This window comes from Tetranychus urticae, chromosome 1 (genome assembly GCF_039701765.1).
Source record: "Tetranychus urticae isolate SD_2017Ah chromosome 1, NJAU_TeUrti_SD_1.0, whole genome shotgun sequence".
NCBI classification, from domain to species: Eukaryota; Metazoa; Arthropoda; class Arachnida; order Trombidiformes; family Tetranychidae; genus Tetranychus; species Tetranychus urticae.
Genome location: NC_142958.1, coordinates 25,461,902 through 25,477,808, shown reverse-complemented (window position 1 = coordinate 25,477,808; position 15,907 = coordinate 25,461,902). Strand labels below are relative to the sequence as shown.

Below are 15,907 nucleotides of genomic sequence, written 5' to 3'. Positions count from 1 at the left end.
AAACAATTTTTAGTCATCAATGTGTACTTTTGCCTTCTATTTGTATGCGATTGGAAACGATTTGTTGAATTCAAGGAAATTTGGTCTCAAACGGGTTTACAAAACGATCCAGAGACTATCAATAATATTAAGAGTCAACCAGACCTATCAGATACATTAACTGATTATTTCATCTCAATGAGTATACTGATTGCTGTTATGTCGATGACTGCTTTCATCACATATAATGAGTCAAAATCAACTATCTGGCATCAAAAGGCTTTCACCATACATATTCATTATCCTTCACAAAGAACTCTTTAAATCATATCGCAGAGGTAAGCTCATTGTTATCTAAAATGATCAATAGTCGCAAGTCTATTTTATTTGATTTTGTTAACAGCCTCACGAATTGATAAACTTGCATATGTTTTTATGGGTATTTATACAGTCCATTGTTCATTTGTATGCTGAAACTTGTAACTTTTACTGCCAGACAAGAGCACTTATTAGTTAAGGAATTGAAAACGATTGACTGCAGAGACTTTATTGGCGTAACAAATCTAAATAGAAAGGTGGCTGAAATATTTATAATTTTACCATCATAAAACAGAATCATAGACCAATTAATTAACGATTCGTGAGGTTAGCTTGTTAATATAAACAATATTTACTTCCACTTTAATGGCAATCATCAATGATATTTATCGAGAAAATTATTATAAGCTCAATGTTACCAAATATCAAAACAATAAATGTTGAGTTTATTTGTTGAATTAAGTAAAAGCTATTATCGAAAAGTTATTAGATTAACTGTAACTGATCTGCATGTTGATCTTTATTTGACTATATTGACCTTTATCTTTATTTATGAATTATCTTCCAGACTTCATTGCTAATGCACAGAATGGGTCGTAACGATATTGGACTGACATTTGCTAATTTGTTTACCATTACAGCATCGTTTGTCACTTCATTGGTCACTCTTTATATTAATATATTAATAACATTCATTTTAGCCTTTCCAACAATTAAATCACAATCCAACAAATAACGCTAAAGATTCCAAAATTAAAGAAACTGCTCAGAGTTTCATCAAGCAGAACTTTCTGTATTTCACAGAAAATAAACCATAAATTTTGACTGCACATTACTGTTGAGGTTTCTTACTTTAAATGGTTAACTTTAAGAATCAAATATTTCAAGTATAATTGGCTTTTAGTTGATGTCATACCGCTGTCTTCAAATAAATAAGTCTTTACGAGTAAGTTTAGATTCGATATCAATTTCTGTTTACGCTTGCAATAAAGGATTTGAGATTTCAATTCAGCATGTACGAATAATGTAAATGCTTTGATTCTGATTTTATTTTAGTCTATAAGCTTGACAATGGACTTTCGTGTCATTTTTCGTGTCACTTTAATAGAATTTCAAAATTTACAATTTCATGAGTATGTTATTGCAATGAAGAGAATTAACTACAGCTCAACTTGATAACCTAAAACCACAAAAGCAAGAAAATTGCTAGAGAACTCGATTTCGGGAAAAGTAATCATTTAAAAATGATTAATGATGATTCAACCAAAGATCTTTGTTATCCTTTTCAACAGAGGCTTTTCATCCGTTAAAAACAAAACTTTCTTTTTTTCAATTTTGAGAAAAAGTTCAATTAAGAGCGAAAAATTTATCACAAGGAGGTTCCACCGAGAGTCGAACTCGGATCGCAGGATTCAAAGTCCTGAGTGCTAACCATTACACCATGGAACCAATAATAGTTAAATCCAATCATGTTTGCATTTAAAATTTTCGTATATTTATCAAGTTTGTTAGTTCGATATTCAATTCTTCGAAGTCAGTGAAAATTCCAATGCAATTTTAACTATTAAAATCAGTTTATTAAGTCAACTCAAGCAAACCCTAGCGAAACGGTAACCAGACTAAATACTGTATAGCAGCAATGAATTACATTCTGTCTGAATCCTATTTTTTATCAGTAAATCAAATCTTGATACAACCAGACTTGAGCATTGATAAAGATATCATATTCATATAAGTGATCATTACTTCATATAAACTCGACCATTCAACTTCAATTTACGTTTCAATAGATCATCAATTGATATTTTTACAATGTTATTAACAATCAGTGACAATAAACCAGTGCCTGAGATGGGTGCAGGCATTGAAATATCGAGCCTCTTTACGGTTATTGTCGACAAAAAGAGTCGAAAGACGAGATACTTTCTATTGGCAATCGCTTTGTTTCTGGCCACATTAACTGGATCGTTTGTCATGTATACTGCTTATAAAAGCTTCTTAACCTCCGAAACTTTAGCTGGCAAAAATTTGTGTATTCTGCAATTTTTAAACGGATTTTCAGTCATCAATGTGTACTTTTGCCTTCTATTTGTATGCGATTGGAAACGATTTGTTGAATTCAAGGAAATTTGGACTGAAACGGGTTTACAAAACGATCCAGAGACTATCAGTAGCATTAAGAGTCAAGTTAGAAAGTATCGTCGCTTTATTTGTGCTCTTAACGCTATTTTCACATTCACAGCTACTTTATCCATCTACCAATCTGATCTTAGTTTTAAACCAAAAGATGTTTTCCAGCCCATTTTTGTAACTTGTGTTAGCTTCATTTACTCCTTTTTATTCGGCCTTATTACTGATTTCCCAATTCAAATGGTGCTCTTCATTTGCTCTGTATTCGTTCGTGTCAATAAACGACTTGCATATCTAATCAAATATCCCGATTCAACTGAAGATAACATGAATTCAATCCGTTTGCTTCACTGCATTGGTGCACAATTGACACGTAAAGCTGACCAATTCATTCGATATTTTTTGGCTACTTCTTACGCTCTGAAGATCTCATTCATTTTGATCAACCTTTATCGTATCATTTACCTCTCAGAAACATTAAGTGATTATTTTATCTCAGTAAGTTTACTAATTGCTGTTAGCTCGATGACTGCTCTCGTCACATATAATGCTGTTAAAGTCAACAATCTGGCATCAAAGGGCTTTCACGATACATATCGATTATCCTTCACAAAGAACTGTCCAAATTATTTCGCAGAGGTAAGTTTATCATTGTACTCTGTAGCCGTTCATATCAGTGAGTCGGTTTTTATTGGTAAATCAATATCCAGATTTCATAGGTCACTATCAGTACATCGAGTCTTGAAGACTTGACTGAATTAGTAGTCAACTCTGTGATTTAGGTATTTCATCGTCTTTTTTCTAGAAAAATTTGTATGCTCTTAAGTTTCCTAAATGTCAAATTACTAAGTGTCGAGTTTATTTGTTGAATCAAGTAAAAGCTATTAGCAAAAACTATTATCAAAAAGTTATTTAATTAACTGTAACTGATCTTTATGTTTACCTTTATCTTTATTTATAAATTATCTTTCAGGCATCATTGCTTATGTACAGAATGGGTCGTAACGATATTGGCCTGACATTTGCTAATTTGTTCACCATTACAGCGTCGTTTGTAACTTCATTGGCCACCCTTTGTATAACATTCATTTTAGCATTTCCAACAATTCAATCACAATCCAACAAGTAATGCTAAAGATTTCAAAATTAAAACTTTTCAACTTCATCAAGCAGAACTTTCTGTATTTCAAAGAAAATAAACCATTAATTACAGTATGAATCTAAATTGCTAATATTTTCAATGAATGGAGCTTTTCTCTTATTGTTTTATGAACCGCTAAAATTACATAATTTCTTACGATTTCTTTCAATTTCGTTATTGTTGAACTTTGCAAGATTTCCGAGCGCTATCTAGGCCAAAAGTTCATACATGTCCACGGTACTTTTGCTACGTCAAAAATCAAATTACGGATTTGGGTTTTCTCGGACTTTTAGCATCAGCCAGAGTGGTGTTCAATGTCAAAAAATCTCGTTTCAAGTATATTCAAGAATATTCTGGCGAATTGATACAAAATGAAAAGAGTCAATGAATTTTACGATTTTGAAGGCCTCTCATCGACCTTCAACCTTGAATGGTGATTTCGAATGAGAGTAATGAATGGAATTAAAGAGATTGAATAGACTTTGAACTGTGAAATCAGGCAGGAATTGATAAGAAACCTTCAAAATCATGGAATATTCTAGGACGAATTGAAAGATGGTAAGACTATGATAATATTTTATCAATAGAAACCAATTAACTCAAGTTAAACTTTAACCTATGCTCAGAAATTGTTTGACAACTTGATCTTGTTAATTTATGCATTAAACGATTAAAGTAAAAGACTCACATTTGGTCACAATGAATGGCTCGAGCTTTAATTGATAATAGTTTGGGCTATGGTCCAAGAATGAATTCAACTTCATTTACGGCTTTTCATCAGTCTTCAAAATATAGACGGTCTAACTTTTTAAACATAATTTTGGGTCTTGTTTCTAGCTCTATTAATTACTTAATAGTTGAGATTTCGAGACACGCAGCTACCAAAATAAAATTTATGTTACACTTTAATTAGAAATGCTTGCATATGTCTGATTTCAGGAATCGAAGATTAGAGGACTTTGAAATTAATAAAGCATTTAAGATCGAATTTTTTTTAGAAAATACAGAGACGCGTCAGATAAGATTCAGCATGAACTCTTAATTAGCATTAGCAAGAAAGTAATACTTTCGCGAATTTCTTTCATAACCCAGGGTTCACATATGATGATCAAGATTCATTGAATAAGAACATATCGATACTATTACCAGTTTTGACAAAATAAACCTAGTAATCACCCAAATTTCAATTTTTGATTTGTTCGTTCGATACCCAAACGCTCGAATTAGATGATAATAAGAGACGAAAACTGTCAAATTTCAACTGAAATCAAACATAGATTTTATTGATTTATTAGAACGTTAAACATATCATCTTATAGTAGATTTAACGACCCATGCTTAGACCAATGACAGGCGTTTCAACTGAAAAAAAACTATCTGAGATTTTGCCTGCTTTTTTTATAGGATTTGACCTGACTACACTTGATGGACTAGCTTTTGTGATTCCAAAACCTGACTGCATACCAGACCTAGATTGGTTATTTGAAATCGGTCGTGAACCTGATCCTGACTTATTGCTGTTTCCAGACGCTGAGCTACCAGCTGAACTTGCAGATCCTACTTTTCGTGCACTTGATCCTGAACTTGTATCAGTTTTAGTAGAACCATTGTTGCTATATCCATTACCATTTCTATTACCTGAACCATGGCCATTATCACTTCCAGAACCCGAGTCTCCAGTTGTACTTGAAGATGCAGCTGAGCTGGTACCAGCTCCGTTGCTGTTGCCGTATCCATTACCGTTTCCATTTCTAGAACCACGGCCATTGCCATTGCCATTGCCTGAACCATAGCCCTTTCCACTTCCAGATGCATTTGCTGCTGCGCTTGAAGCAGCTGCTGAATCTGATCCATTACCATTTCCATTACCTGAACCAGCTCCTGAGCCTGAACTAGCTCCTGAACTTGAACCATTGTTGTTGCCATGTCCATTACCATTTCCATTACCAGAACCTGAACCTGCACCAGTTCCTGAACCTGAACCATAGCTTTTTCCACTGGCAGATGAGCTGCCTGCTGCTGAGCTTGACGAACCAGATCCTGAACGTGAACTATTGTTGTTGCCATATCCATTACCATTTCCATTACTTGAACCAGCTCCTGAACCTGAACCTGAACCAGATCCTGAACCTGAACCATGGCCGTTTCCACTTCCCGATGAGCTGCCGGCTGCTGAGCTTGACGAAGCTGCTGAACCAGATCCTGATCCTGAACCTGAATCATTGTCGTTGCCATATCCATTACCATTTCCATAACCATTTCCATTACCTGCACCAGATCCCGATCCTGAACCTGAACCTGAACTTGATCCTGAACCTGCACCAGATCCTGATGCTGAACCTGAACTTGAACCAGTTCCAGAACCTGAACCATGTCCGTTTCCACTTCCCGATGAGCTGCCTCCTGCTGAGCCTGAACCAGATCCTGAACCAGATCCTGATCCTGAACCTGAACCATTGTTGTTGCCATATCCATTACCATTTCCATTGCCTACACCAGATCCAGAACCAGAACCTGAACCTGATCCTGAGGCTGAACCTGAACCTGAACCTGCTCCTGAACCTGAACCTGCACCAGATCCTGAATTAGAACCTGAACTTGAACCAGCTCCAGAACCTGAACTAGCTCCTGAACCTGAACCATTATTGTTGCCATATCCATTACCATTTCCATTGCCAACACCAGATCCTGAACCAAAACCTGAACTTGCACCAGATCCCGATCCTGAACCTGAACCTGAACCTGCTCCTGAACCTGAACCTGCACCAGATCCTGAATTAGAACCTGAACTTGAACCAGCTCCAGAACCTGAACTAGCTCCTGAACCTGAACCATTGTTGTTGCCATATCCATTACCATTTCCATTGCCTACACCAGATCCTGAACCAAAACCTGAACTTGCACCAGATCCCGATCCCGATCCTGAACCTGCACCTGAACCTGAACCTGCACCAGATCCTGAACCTGAACCTGAACTTGAACCAGCTCCAGAACCTGAACTAGCTCCTGAACCTGAACCATTGTTGTTGCCATATCCATTACCATTTCCATTGCCTACACCAGATCCTGAACCAGAACCTGAAACTAATCCTGAACCTGAACCCGAACCTGAACCTGCTCCTGAACCTGAACCTGCTCCTGAACCTGAACCTGCACCAGATCCTGAACCTGAACCTGAACCTGCTCCTGAACCTGAACCTGCACCAGATCCTGAACCATTGTTGTTGCCATATCCATTACCATTTCCATTGCCTACACCAGATCTTGAACCAGAACCTGAACTTGCACCACCTCCAGAACCTGAACTAGCTCCTGAACCTGAACCATTGTTGTTGCCATATCCATTACCATTTCCATTGTCTACACCAGATCCTGAACCTGAACCTGAACCAGCTCCAGAACCTGAACTAGCTCCTGAACCTGAACCATTGTTGTTGCCATATCCATTACCATTTCCATTGCCTACACCAGATCCTGAACCAGAACCTGAAACTAATCCTGAACCTGAACCCGAACCTGAACCTGCTCCTGAACCTGAACCTGCTCCTGAACCTGAACCTGCACCAGATCCTGAACCTGAACCTGAACCTGCTCCTGAACCTGAACCTGCACCAGATCCTGAACCATTGTTGTTGCCATATCCATTACCATTTCCATTGCCTACACCAGATCTTGAACCAGAACCTGAACTTGCACCACCTCCAGAACCTGAACTAGCTCCTGAACCTGAACCATTGTTGTTGCCATATCCATTACCATTTCCATTGCCTACACCAGCTCCCGAACCAGATCCTGAACCTGATCCTGAGGCTGAACCTGAACCATAGCCGTTTCCACTTCCAGATGAGCTGCCTGCTGCTGAGCTTGACGAATCAGATCCTGATCCTGAATCTGAACCATTGTTGTTGCCATATCCATTACCATTTCCATTGTCTACACCAGATCCTGAACCTGAACCTGAACCTGCTCCTGAACCTGAGCCTGCACCAGATCCCGATCCTGATCCTGATCCTGAACCTGAGCCTGCACCAGATCCTGAACCTGAACCTGAACCTGAACCTGCTCCTGAACCTGAACCTGCACCAGATCCTGAACCATTGTTGTTGCCATATCCATTACCTGAACCTGCACCAGATCCCGATCCTGAACCTGAACCTGAACCTGCTCCTGAACCTGAGCCTGCACCAGATCCCGATCCTGATCCTGATCCTGAACCTGAGCCTGCACCAGATCCTGAACCTGAACCTGAACCTGCTCCTGAACCTGAACCTGCACCAGATCCTGAACCTGAACCTGAACCTGCTCCTGAACCTGAACCTGCACCAGATCCTGAACCATTGTTGTTGCCATATCCATTACCATTTCCATTGCCTACACCAGATCCTGAACCAGAACCTGAACTTGCACCACCTCCAGAACCTGAACTAGCTCCTGAACCTGAACCATTGTTGTTGCCATATCCATTACCATTTCCATTGCCTACACCAGCTCCCGAACCAGATCCTGAACCTGATCCTGAGGCTGAACCTGAACCATAGCCGTTTCCACTTCCAGATGAGCTGCCTGCTGCTGAGCTTGACGAACCTGAACTAGCTCCTGAACCTGAACCATTGTTGTTGCCATATCCATTACCTGAACCTGCACCAGATCCCGATCCTGAACCTGAACTTGCACCAGATCCCGATCCTGAACCTGAACCTGAACCTGCTCCTGAACCTGAACCTGCACCAGATCCTGAACCTGATCCTGAACCTGAGCCTGCACCAGATCCTGATCCTGAACCTGAACCATAGCCGTTTCCACTTCCAGATGAGCTGCCTGTAGCTGAGCTTGAAGATGCTGCTGAATCGGCACCAGATCCTGAATCAGAACCAGCTCCTGAACCTGAACCAGCTTCTGAACCTGAGCCAGCTTCTGAACCTGAGCCAGCTTCTGAACCTGAGCCAGCTTCTGAACCTGAGCCAGTTCCTGAACCTGAACCAGCTCCTGAACCTGATCCTGAACCTGAACCTGAACCAGCTCCTGAACCTGAACCTGATCCTGAACCTGAACCTGATCCTGAACCTGAACTTGAACCATTATTGTTGCCATTACCATTTCCATTGCTTGAACCATAGTTATTTCCACTTCCAGATGAGCTTTCTGCTGAGCTGGAAGAAGCTGAATCTGCAGCAGATCCTGATGCATTACCGCTACCGTATCCATTACTATTTTCATTGTTTGAATCATAGTCGTTATTACTTACGTTATCAGCGTTATCTCCACCTTCTGATGATGAACTAGATACACTGGAAGATGAACTTGATCTTCCAGCAGAACCGTATCCGTTATCATTCCTATTGCCATTATTATTCGAATTTCTTGACCCATAGCTATTACCAGTTCCTGAAGCTGAGCTGCTGGTGGAACTTGCGGATGATGCTGATCCTGAATCATTATTCTTATTGTCTGAAGAATAATTGTTACTATTTGCGTTATCAGTGCTGTCTCCATTTTCTGAAGATGATGAACCTGATGATGCACTTGAATAAGAACTTGATTCTCCATTAGAAACGTTTTCATTACCGTTACCAGATCCAGCACTAGCACCAGACCCTGAATCATTTTCGTTACCTGAACCGTATTCATTGGCATTCGCATTGCCTGAGCCATTCTCGTTATTATTATCGTTAGCAGTTTTGCTTGTGCCTTTTGATGAAGATGATGATGATGATGATACACTAGAAGATGAACCCGATCTTCTACTAGAATCTTTTCTGTTACCATTTCCAGATTTTGATCCTGCAACTGAGCCTGCACCAGCACTAGCGTCAGATTGTGAACCTGCACTTGATTCTGATTCATTTTCGTTACCATATCCATTATCACTTTCATTCTCTGTAGGGGATTCATCAGCACTTCCGTTATCAGTGTCGTCTCCACCCTCGTATGATGATGCTTCTGATGCAGCTTCTGATGCACTTGAAGAGTCGAATTCATCTTCTTCATCACCGTCTGAATCATCTGGGTTACCTAGGATGGCTTTCATCACGGTACCAGGCATTGAACCGATTCCATTCATAGAAAGTTCTATTGATGGAGTTCCGTCGTCACTTCCATCGCTTGCTTGAGAACCTGCGCTTGCAAGCGCACCACTCATTGAATTTGTCAAGCCATTCGTTGGCATACTAATAATTCGCGTAGAAACATAATTAGTTGCTGTTAAAGCAAAAATAAATAAGCTTAAACACATTTTAAAATTCATTTTGAAATCGTTTTTTAACTTTGTTTATCTCGAGTTGAGATAAATTGATGATTTACATCCATCCGAGTTGCGAGTTTTATAGTAACCTCAAAGGCATCTGATCAAACCTATTACTGTTCTGGAAACGGAAATATATTCATTTCTTTGCATTTGCTGTATTTGTTTTTGGGTTTACTTTTGCAAATTAATCAGACTAATTTTTTACATTGAATAAAAGCATGAAACGCAACAGTTTCAGAAATGTCAAAGCAATATTTGTACAATTGTCTCAGTCTATTCTCGACTTTCTATTTGTTGGATGTCTTGTACAAGGTGATGATAGGAAAAGGCCATGACAAATGATTCTTTGACTGACTGTTCAGAAAAAATTAGGATAACGAGCTTTGAATTTCCATCTAAACTTCAAACAATTTTTTTGTTGCATGTTATTCATGATAGAAAGAATTATGCTTAATCCTTGAAGCCATTAAAAACATATTATAATTTTGTGAAATGTACAAGATAATAAATTATTCATTGGTAAAAATTCCGGAAAAATTATTTTGTTTGATCAAATGTTCAACTAAACAATGAAAGTAGTAAACAAACTCTAAAAATTAGATAATATTATGATACTAAATCAAGTCTTTTCATTGCTATCAAGTCAAATACGCGTGGAAAGCTTGTTTATCATATCAAACTACAGATGAAATTGTGTTTGGTATATTGACGAACAAAATCGATGATTGGTACAGATTTTTGGCAAAAAAATTTATTGAAAATTCCAGCTTTCTTCAGAGTCTCTTGAAGAAATCATGTCTTCTAGTTTCTTATTTTTCTGTTATTGTTCAATCTTGAGCACTGCTTGGAGCAAAAGATTTGTTTCATTATTGAGGGATCATGATTATTCTGATCGTAACACATTTATTCATGTTGACTTATCAACTAAATCAAAAGAAAGTTCAACACTGATTTTCTCTTCATGTTAGTAAAATTTCGTTTGATTTGGATTCTGACATGTAGTAAGGTTCCATTGTGAGCTTCATAATTCATTTTATAATCTTGAGTAAAAGTTTTAAGACAAAAACCAGAAAAGGTTTCTGATCGAACTACAAGTTTATTTGACTGGTTTTGCTCAGTTAATTTCAATGTTAACCAATCTAACTTGTCCAATGTTAAGTTATTGTTTCGGTAATTTGTGATTATCCAATTTTAAATTGAGTGCCAGAGTCAACGGATGGCCCATCTATGCGTTTTAGATGTCATTCGATTGTCAAAGTTCAACTTAAAACTCTATCGAGTCTTTTCAAACAATCAAAATGTCTGAAAATATTTTATTGATAAATCAAATCAAAACTTCCCATCAGCGTCATTTTGTTTTTTTGGTGTTTCGATTAGCTAAAGCAACACAATTTCAGTAAACTTGTAGTTAAATTGTTAGGAGACAAAACCATTTCAAAGTCTCAAGTCACCAAATATGCAACAGAATTCAGATCTGGTGTCATCGATGATGTTAAGAGCATTGGAGGTCGTCCCAAGATTTGGAACTTGAAAGTCGAGAATTGTAAAGTGTTTTGAGGAAACAAGAGCCTGTAAAACGATAATGTTACCAAAATAACAATTAACCATTAACTGATGCTTGAAACTAAAAGACAAACAATTAGTAAAGTGTTGCAGCGCAGTTTCTCAATATTGACTGTAATCAGCCAAAGACTAAAACTATTAAAATATGTTTACATTCTGTACAATAATCCAGACAAATTGTTATCACTTTCCAAGGGAATAATGGTCCTGAGCAGTTTCATTCATTAATATAACACCATTACTCTAACACTAGTGATCATCTAAACGCATTTATTAGAGAACAGTTTTCCAATACTTAATTTTGATATAAATGTGCAGTGACAAGAAAATGACGACTGAAGTTGAGGAACCCATTGAAATATCGAGCATCTTTACAGTAATGGTCAACAATAAGAATCGAAAGTTTCGTTACTTTTTATTGATGGTTATTTTGTTTCTGACAGTTGCAATTGGATCATATGCTATGTACAAAGCCTATTTGGGCTTTTTGGCCTTTGAAGGGTTGAATGAAAAAAGTTTTTTCATTTTACAGCTTTTAAACGGATTGATGATCATCTTTTCGTACTTCATACTGATATTTGTATGCAATTGGAAACGATTTGTTGAATTTCTTGAAGTTTGGTCTCAAACGGGCCTCGAACACGATTCAAAGACCATAAAATACATTAAATATCAACGTAAAAAGTGTCGACTAATCATTCTCATACATGTCATTCTTAATGTTACGGTAAGTTCATCAACCTACCGAACCGAGAAACAATCATTAGAATATATTTTTGAGTTGATTCCAATTGTTTCTACGAGTTTCACTTATGCCGTCCTATTGGGTCTGATAACTGATTTTTCGTTGCAAATTTTGCTCTTTATTTGTGCTACATTCCTCCATGTCAACAAACGACTTGAGCATCTAACAAAATTTCCAAATTCAACTGAAGACAACATTGGATCGATTCGTCTAATGCACTCTTTTGGTTCCCAAATGACACTTAAAGCTGATCAATTTATTCGTCATTTCATTGCCTGCACTTACTCCATGATGATCACATTTATTTTAATTGATCTTTATCGTATGATTTACCTATCGACTACGCCAACTGATTATTATATTTCAATAATTATTCAATTTGTTGTTATCTCAATGACTGCTGTATTCACGTATTATGTGGTTAAAATCAACGCTTGGGCCTCAAAGGGCTTTCACCATGCATATCAACTATCATTCACTAAGAACAATCCAAGTCACCTTGCAGAGGTAAGCCGAACCATTAGTGTTAGCAAGTTAATTCATATCGATGCGAGTATAATATAATAATGAGTCAACATTATTAACTATATTTACATATACTTTGACTTGTCAACAACACTTTTGATGAATTTCTTGATATTTGTTAACATTAAGTGATATCAGCTCATTTCAAGTTCATTAAGTGTTCACTCTAAAGATGTTAATCAGTTTCATTTTTTTGTTGTTTGCAGACTTCGCTGCTCATGTACAGAATGGGTCGTAACGACATTGGACTGACTTTTGCTAATTTATTTACTATAACAGCATCGTTTGTCACTTCATTGGCAACTCTTTGTGTAACATTTATTTTGGCCTTTCCAACAATTAAATCACAATTCTGAACACCTTGTTACCTAAAGTTCACCTTGACAGGGCAACTATCCAAATTGAATCTCAAAAGTAAATGTAATCCACTTAAGTGATACATACCGAAACCTGTCAGTCATTTAGACTAAATTTTGAGAAAATTCCTAAACTAGCATTTCAATGGATAAAAATGATTTCTACAATGCGATCTCGCTAAAGCTCGAGATTAAAATATAAAAACGGTTAAATAAGCTATTTCAAGTGAGTCCAAGTAACTAACAGGTTTCTGTATTTTCATCTCATAACAGTTGTCAGTTCAACTCTAAATTTCTGTATAACCACGATTCAATCACGATCTCTATCCTGGCCTGCATCCAAATCTTACACTTTCGTACTCTACTCACATTACTATGACTAGTAGCACTTTAAATAAGTCTTAATGCTTGAATTATATGGATCGATTCTCTGGTTTCTTGGCAATTTGAAGGTTAAATAATGATTTGAGTGATCAGTCTAGACTTGCCATCGACTAAGCAAACCTGTGTCTATGACTAGAGACCAAATATCTTGATATCAATAAACTTCACATGAAATTCGTGCAAGAGACATCTGTTTTTTTTTGTTAATCAAAATCAGTATTTGAAAATATGAATGGACTAACAACTCCTCAATTTAACAAAAAATGTTTATTGCAATTATTGTTAATTTTTGATTGTTTGAATGTATACAATTAGTTTTGAACGTGCCAAAAGTAAAACGATATAGTTGAGGTTAAATAGCGATCAGAAAAGCAAACATTGTTACAACATAAGCTAAGTTTTAAAAGTGATTGAAAATCACTGATTGTGATCAAATCTGGTTCTAACTTCAAGCATGAAGGCATAAAGTTTATATTTATAAACACAAGATGGCACAACAAAACCTCTATCATGCCTCTGAATATGATGCCAATATTAAATTCAAAAAACAAGCTATGGCGAGTGCCAATAACATGCGAGATTTAAGATAAATTCAAGACCAATATCTCGGTTTGCACCAGTGACAAGGACAGAAGAAACGACAAGCATTTTGGTATTTATAACAATTATTGATTGTAGCTTTCAATAATAAAAATATTGACTTTAGCTTTGTGTCGATTTGATGTGAAATAAGAAAGCTTCAACGATAAAGCAAACGTTTTAATAGTTTACTCTAATATCATCACAATATCACATTTATCAGTTCAAAAATTAGATTATATCTAAAGTGATTTAGAATAATGTTAGGTAAAAAGGCACAGGCCTGCCAGAATAATCAATGAAGCAACCATTTTTTTCAGCATTAAGAGTCGAGATTGTTTTTATCATACTGGAAACACTGTAATCTGTGAAGAGTCTTGCCTTGGGTCCACCAAGTTCAGTCTTGCACCAACCAGGAAACAAGATTACACTAGTAATACCATCCTTCATGACGTGATCACCGTAGGTTTGAGTAAGCATATTAAGAGCAGCCTGGAAAAGAATGAAGAATATCGATGATTTAAATTATTATTTCTTCTAATAATATCTACTAATAGTATCTTTTTTGGGCCCCACTTGAATCCACACTCTCACAACTTTTTTCACAACCCAAAGGAATATGTTTTTACGCACTAGGTCCAATATTTTCCGTTTCACATCGTCAGTCACTACTATCGATTACATCGCTTGGTGATATCCATGAATGGTAAAGTTATTGGCTATTATTTGCCAATAAACATCCCGAAATTTACTCACGATTGTCAGTCATTATTTCAAAGATATCTACCGCTCTTTACGTTTGGTATGGAAAACACTCTATTCATGTACTTCGTACGTAGTGTGGAGTTGTAAGGAAGATGCAGACTCAATTAGGACCCAAATGAATGCTTCAATTTACCTTGCTGGCCCTGTAAGCAGGAAAACCTTGCGCCAATGAACTATAACCTTCAATGACTGCAGCTTCGTCTGAGATTGCAACAATTAACTTTCTTTGAGAAATTTTGATGAGAGGAGTTAATTTTCTGGCAAATACGTAAGGTCCAACAGCATTGACTTCGAAACTTTCCAGCAACTCTTCAGGTGTCACTGCATCGTGAGGTTTAGGAATCAATATTCCAGCATTGTTTATCAATATGTCCAAACCCGAGCAACCAACAATTTTTTTAACCTCAGCATAGAGGTTGTCATAAGATTTGTAATCAATTACATCCAACTTCAATATATGGACATTATTGTTGGCTTTGGCAATTGATTTCAATTCCTAAATGTTAATGAAAATGAAAATCGCAAAATCAGTTTGAATTTATCTTAATGTACAAAGAGATATCAGTGTTTTCTTACCTCAGCAGAATCTGGGTTTCGGCAAGTGGCAATAACATGAGAGATTTTAGGTTCCAGTGAAGCTAGTTTACGAACAAATTCAAGGCCAATTCCTCGGTTTGAACCAGTAACAAGAACAGAAGAAACATTAAGCATTTTGGTAGTTGTATTGACGGTTAGTTGTAATCCTCAATAATAAAAATCCAGTTTTGGTTGAAAAATGAAAGCTACAACTAGCAAGCAAACGTTTTTTATAGTTGCTTAGAAAACCATATAATCTGTTCATGAATAATTTTCGATAATTCGGCGGGTGTAACTAAAGTATAGGTGCATATTCAGTTTATTATTCAACCAAATTTCCAAGAATTATGTTAGGTGCATGATAAAGTGTTTATTGAGATACTGTTTCATTAGAAAGGGTGAAACAAGATTAAAAGCAATCAATGTTAAAGTTATTGGCGATTTTATTTATGCTTTTCAATAACAATGTTTATGAAATTCTTGGCCCATTTCCTCAATATCTGTTAATATTGAGTGATATTAGCTCATTTCAAGTTTATAAAGTTCTCGCAGTAAAAATATCTTTCAATTTCATTTTTTTTGTTTTTCAGATTTCGTTGATC

General features: G+C 36.7%; 4 protein-coding genes and 1 non-coding gene across 5 annotated transcripts; 2 read left to right on the top strand and 3 right to left on the bottom strand.

Annotated features, from left to right (window-relative positions):
* Nucleotides 1–1,674: 1,674 nt before the first annotated feature.
* On the bottom strand, nucleotides 1,675–1,746 carry TRNAQ-UUG (transfer RNA glutamine (anticodon UUG)). The gene has a single exon. It is a non-coding gene; the product is annotated as a tRNA-Gln (tRNA).
* Nucleotides 1,747–1,989: 243 nt separating this feature from the next.
* On the top strand, nucleotides 1,990–3,668 carry LOC149094836 (uncharacterized). Its single transcript, XM_089270057.1, has 2 exons — nucleotides 1,990–3,066; nucleotides 3,401–3,668. Exons 1-2 carry the CDS (start codon nucleotides 2,110–2,112, stop codon nucleotides 3,554–3,556), a joined length of 1,113 nt encoding a protein of 370 aa, XP_089126183.1. The 5' UTR covers nucleotides 1,990–2,109; the 3' UTR covers nucleotides 3,557–3,668.
* A 1,155-nt stretch (nucleotides 3,669–4,823) lies between these two features.
* Nucleotides 4,824–9,845, bottom strand: LOC107364548 (uncharacterized). Its single transcript, XM_089270056.1, has 6 exons — nucleotides 8,579–9,845; nucleotides 7,694–8,488; nucleotides 7,520–7,645; nucleotides 6,971–7,459; nucleotides 6,695–6,886; nucleotides 4,824–6,646 (listed from the first exon to the last, which is right to left on the bottom strand). The coding sequence occupies exons 1-6, from the start codon at nucleotides 9,810–9,812 to the stop codon at nucleotides 4,893–4,895; spliced, it is 4,590 nt and encodes a 1,529-aa protein (XP_089126182.1). The 5' UTR covers nucleotides 9,813–9,845; the 3' UTR covers nucleotides 4,824–4,892.
* Nucleotides 9,846–11,632: 1,787 nt separating this feature from the next.
* LOC112539092 (uncharacterized) lies at nucleotides 11,633–13,568 on the top strand. Its single transcript, XM_025161299.2, has 2 exons — nucleotides 11,633–12,627; nucleotides 12,852–13,568. The coding sequence occupies exons 1-2, from the start codon at nucleotides 11,686–11,688 to the stop codon at nucleotides 12,999–13,001; spliced, it is 1,092 nt and encodes a 363-aa protein (XP_025017067.2). The 5' UTR covers nucleotides 11,633–11,685; the 3' UTR covers nucleotides 13,002–13,568.
* A 555-nt stretch (nucleotides 13,569–14,123) lies between these two features.
* On the bottom strand, nucleotides 14,124–15,504 carry LOC107364376 (uncharacterized). The gene is made up of 3 exons (XM_015931708.3): nucleotides 15,306–15,504; nucleotides 14,863–15,225; nucleotides 14,124–14,456 (listed from the first exon to the last, which is right to left on the bottom strand). The coding sequence occupies exons 1-3, from the start codon at nucleotides 15,438–15,440 to the stop codon at nucleotides 14,217–14,219; spliced, it is 738 nt and encodes a 245-aa protein (XP_015787194.2). The 5' UTR covers nucleotides 15,441–15,504; the 3' UTR covers nucleotides 14,124–14,216.
* Between the last annotated feature and the right edge of the window lie 403 nt (nucleotides 15,505–15,907).

Excerpts from the sequence above, each read along its gene's own strand:
- LOC107364376 (XM_015931708.3), bottom strand. The coding sequence starts at position 15,440 with ATGCTTAATGTTTCTTCTGTTCTTGTTACTGGTTCAAACCGAGGAATT. Across the intron at positions 15,226-15,305 it reads GAAACCCAGATTCTGCTGAG|GAATTGAAATCAATTGCCAA; the intron begins GTAAGAAAACAC and ends ATTAACATTTAG. Across the intron at positions 14,457-14,862 it reads CTGCTTACAGGGCCAGCAAG|GCTGCTCTTAATATGCTTAC; the intron begins GTAAATTGAAGC and ends ATTCTTTTCCAG.
- LOC149094836 (XM_089270057.1), top strand. The coding sequence starts at position 2,110 with ATGTTATTAACAATCAGTGACAATAAACCAGTGCCTGAGATGGGTGCA. Across the intron at positions 3,067-3,400 it reads GTCCAAATTATTTCGCAGAG|GCATCATTGCTTATGTACAG; the intron begins GTAAGTTTATCA and ends ATTATCTTTCAG.
- LOC112539092 (XM_025161299.2), top strand. The coding sequence starts at position 11,686 with ATGTGCAGTGACAAGAAAATGACGACTGAAGTTGAGGAACCCATTGAA. Across the intron at positions 12,628-12,851 it reads ATCCAAGTCACCTTGCAGAG|ACTTCGCTGCTCATGTACAG; the intron begins GTAAGCCGAACC and ends TGTTGTTTGCAG.
- LOC107364548 (XM_089270056.1), bottom strand. The coding sequence starts at position 9,812 with ATGAATTTTAAAATGTGTTTAAGCTTATTTATTTTTGCTTTAACAGCA. Across the intron at positions 6,887-6,970 it reads AGGTTCAGGAGCTAGTTCAG|GTTCAGGAGCTAGTTCAGGT; the intron begins GTTCTGGAGCTG and ends ACAATGGTTCAG. Across the intron at positions 6,647-6,694 it reads AGGTTCAGGAGCAGGTTCAG|GTTCTGGTTCAGGATCTGGT; the intron begins GTTCAGGAGCAG and ends GATTAGTTTCAG.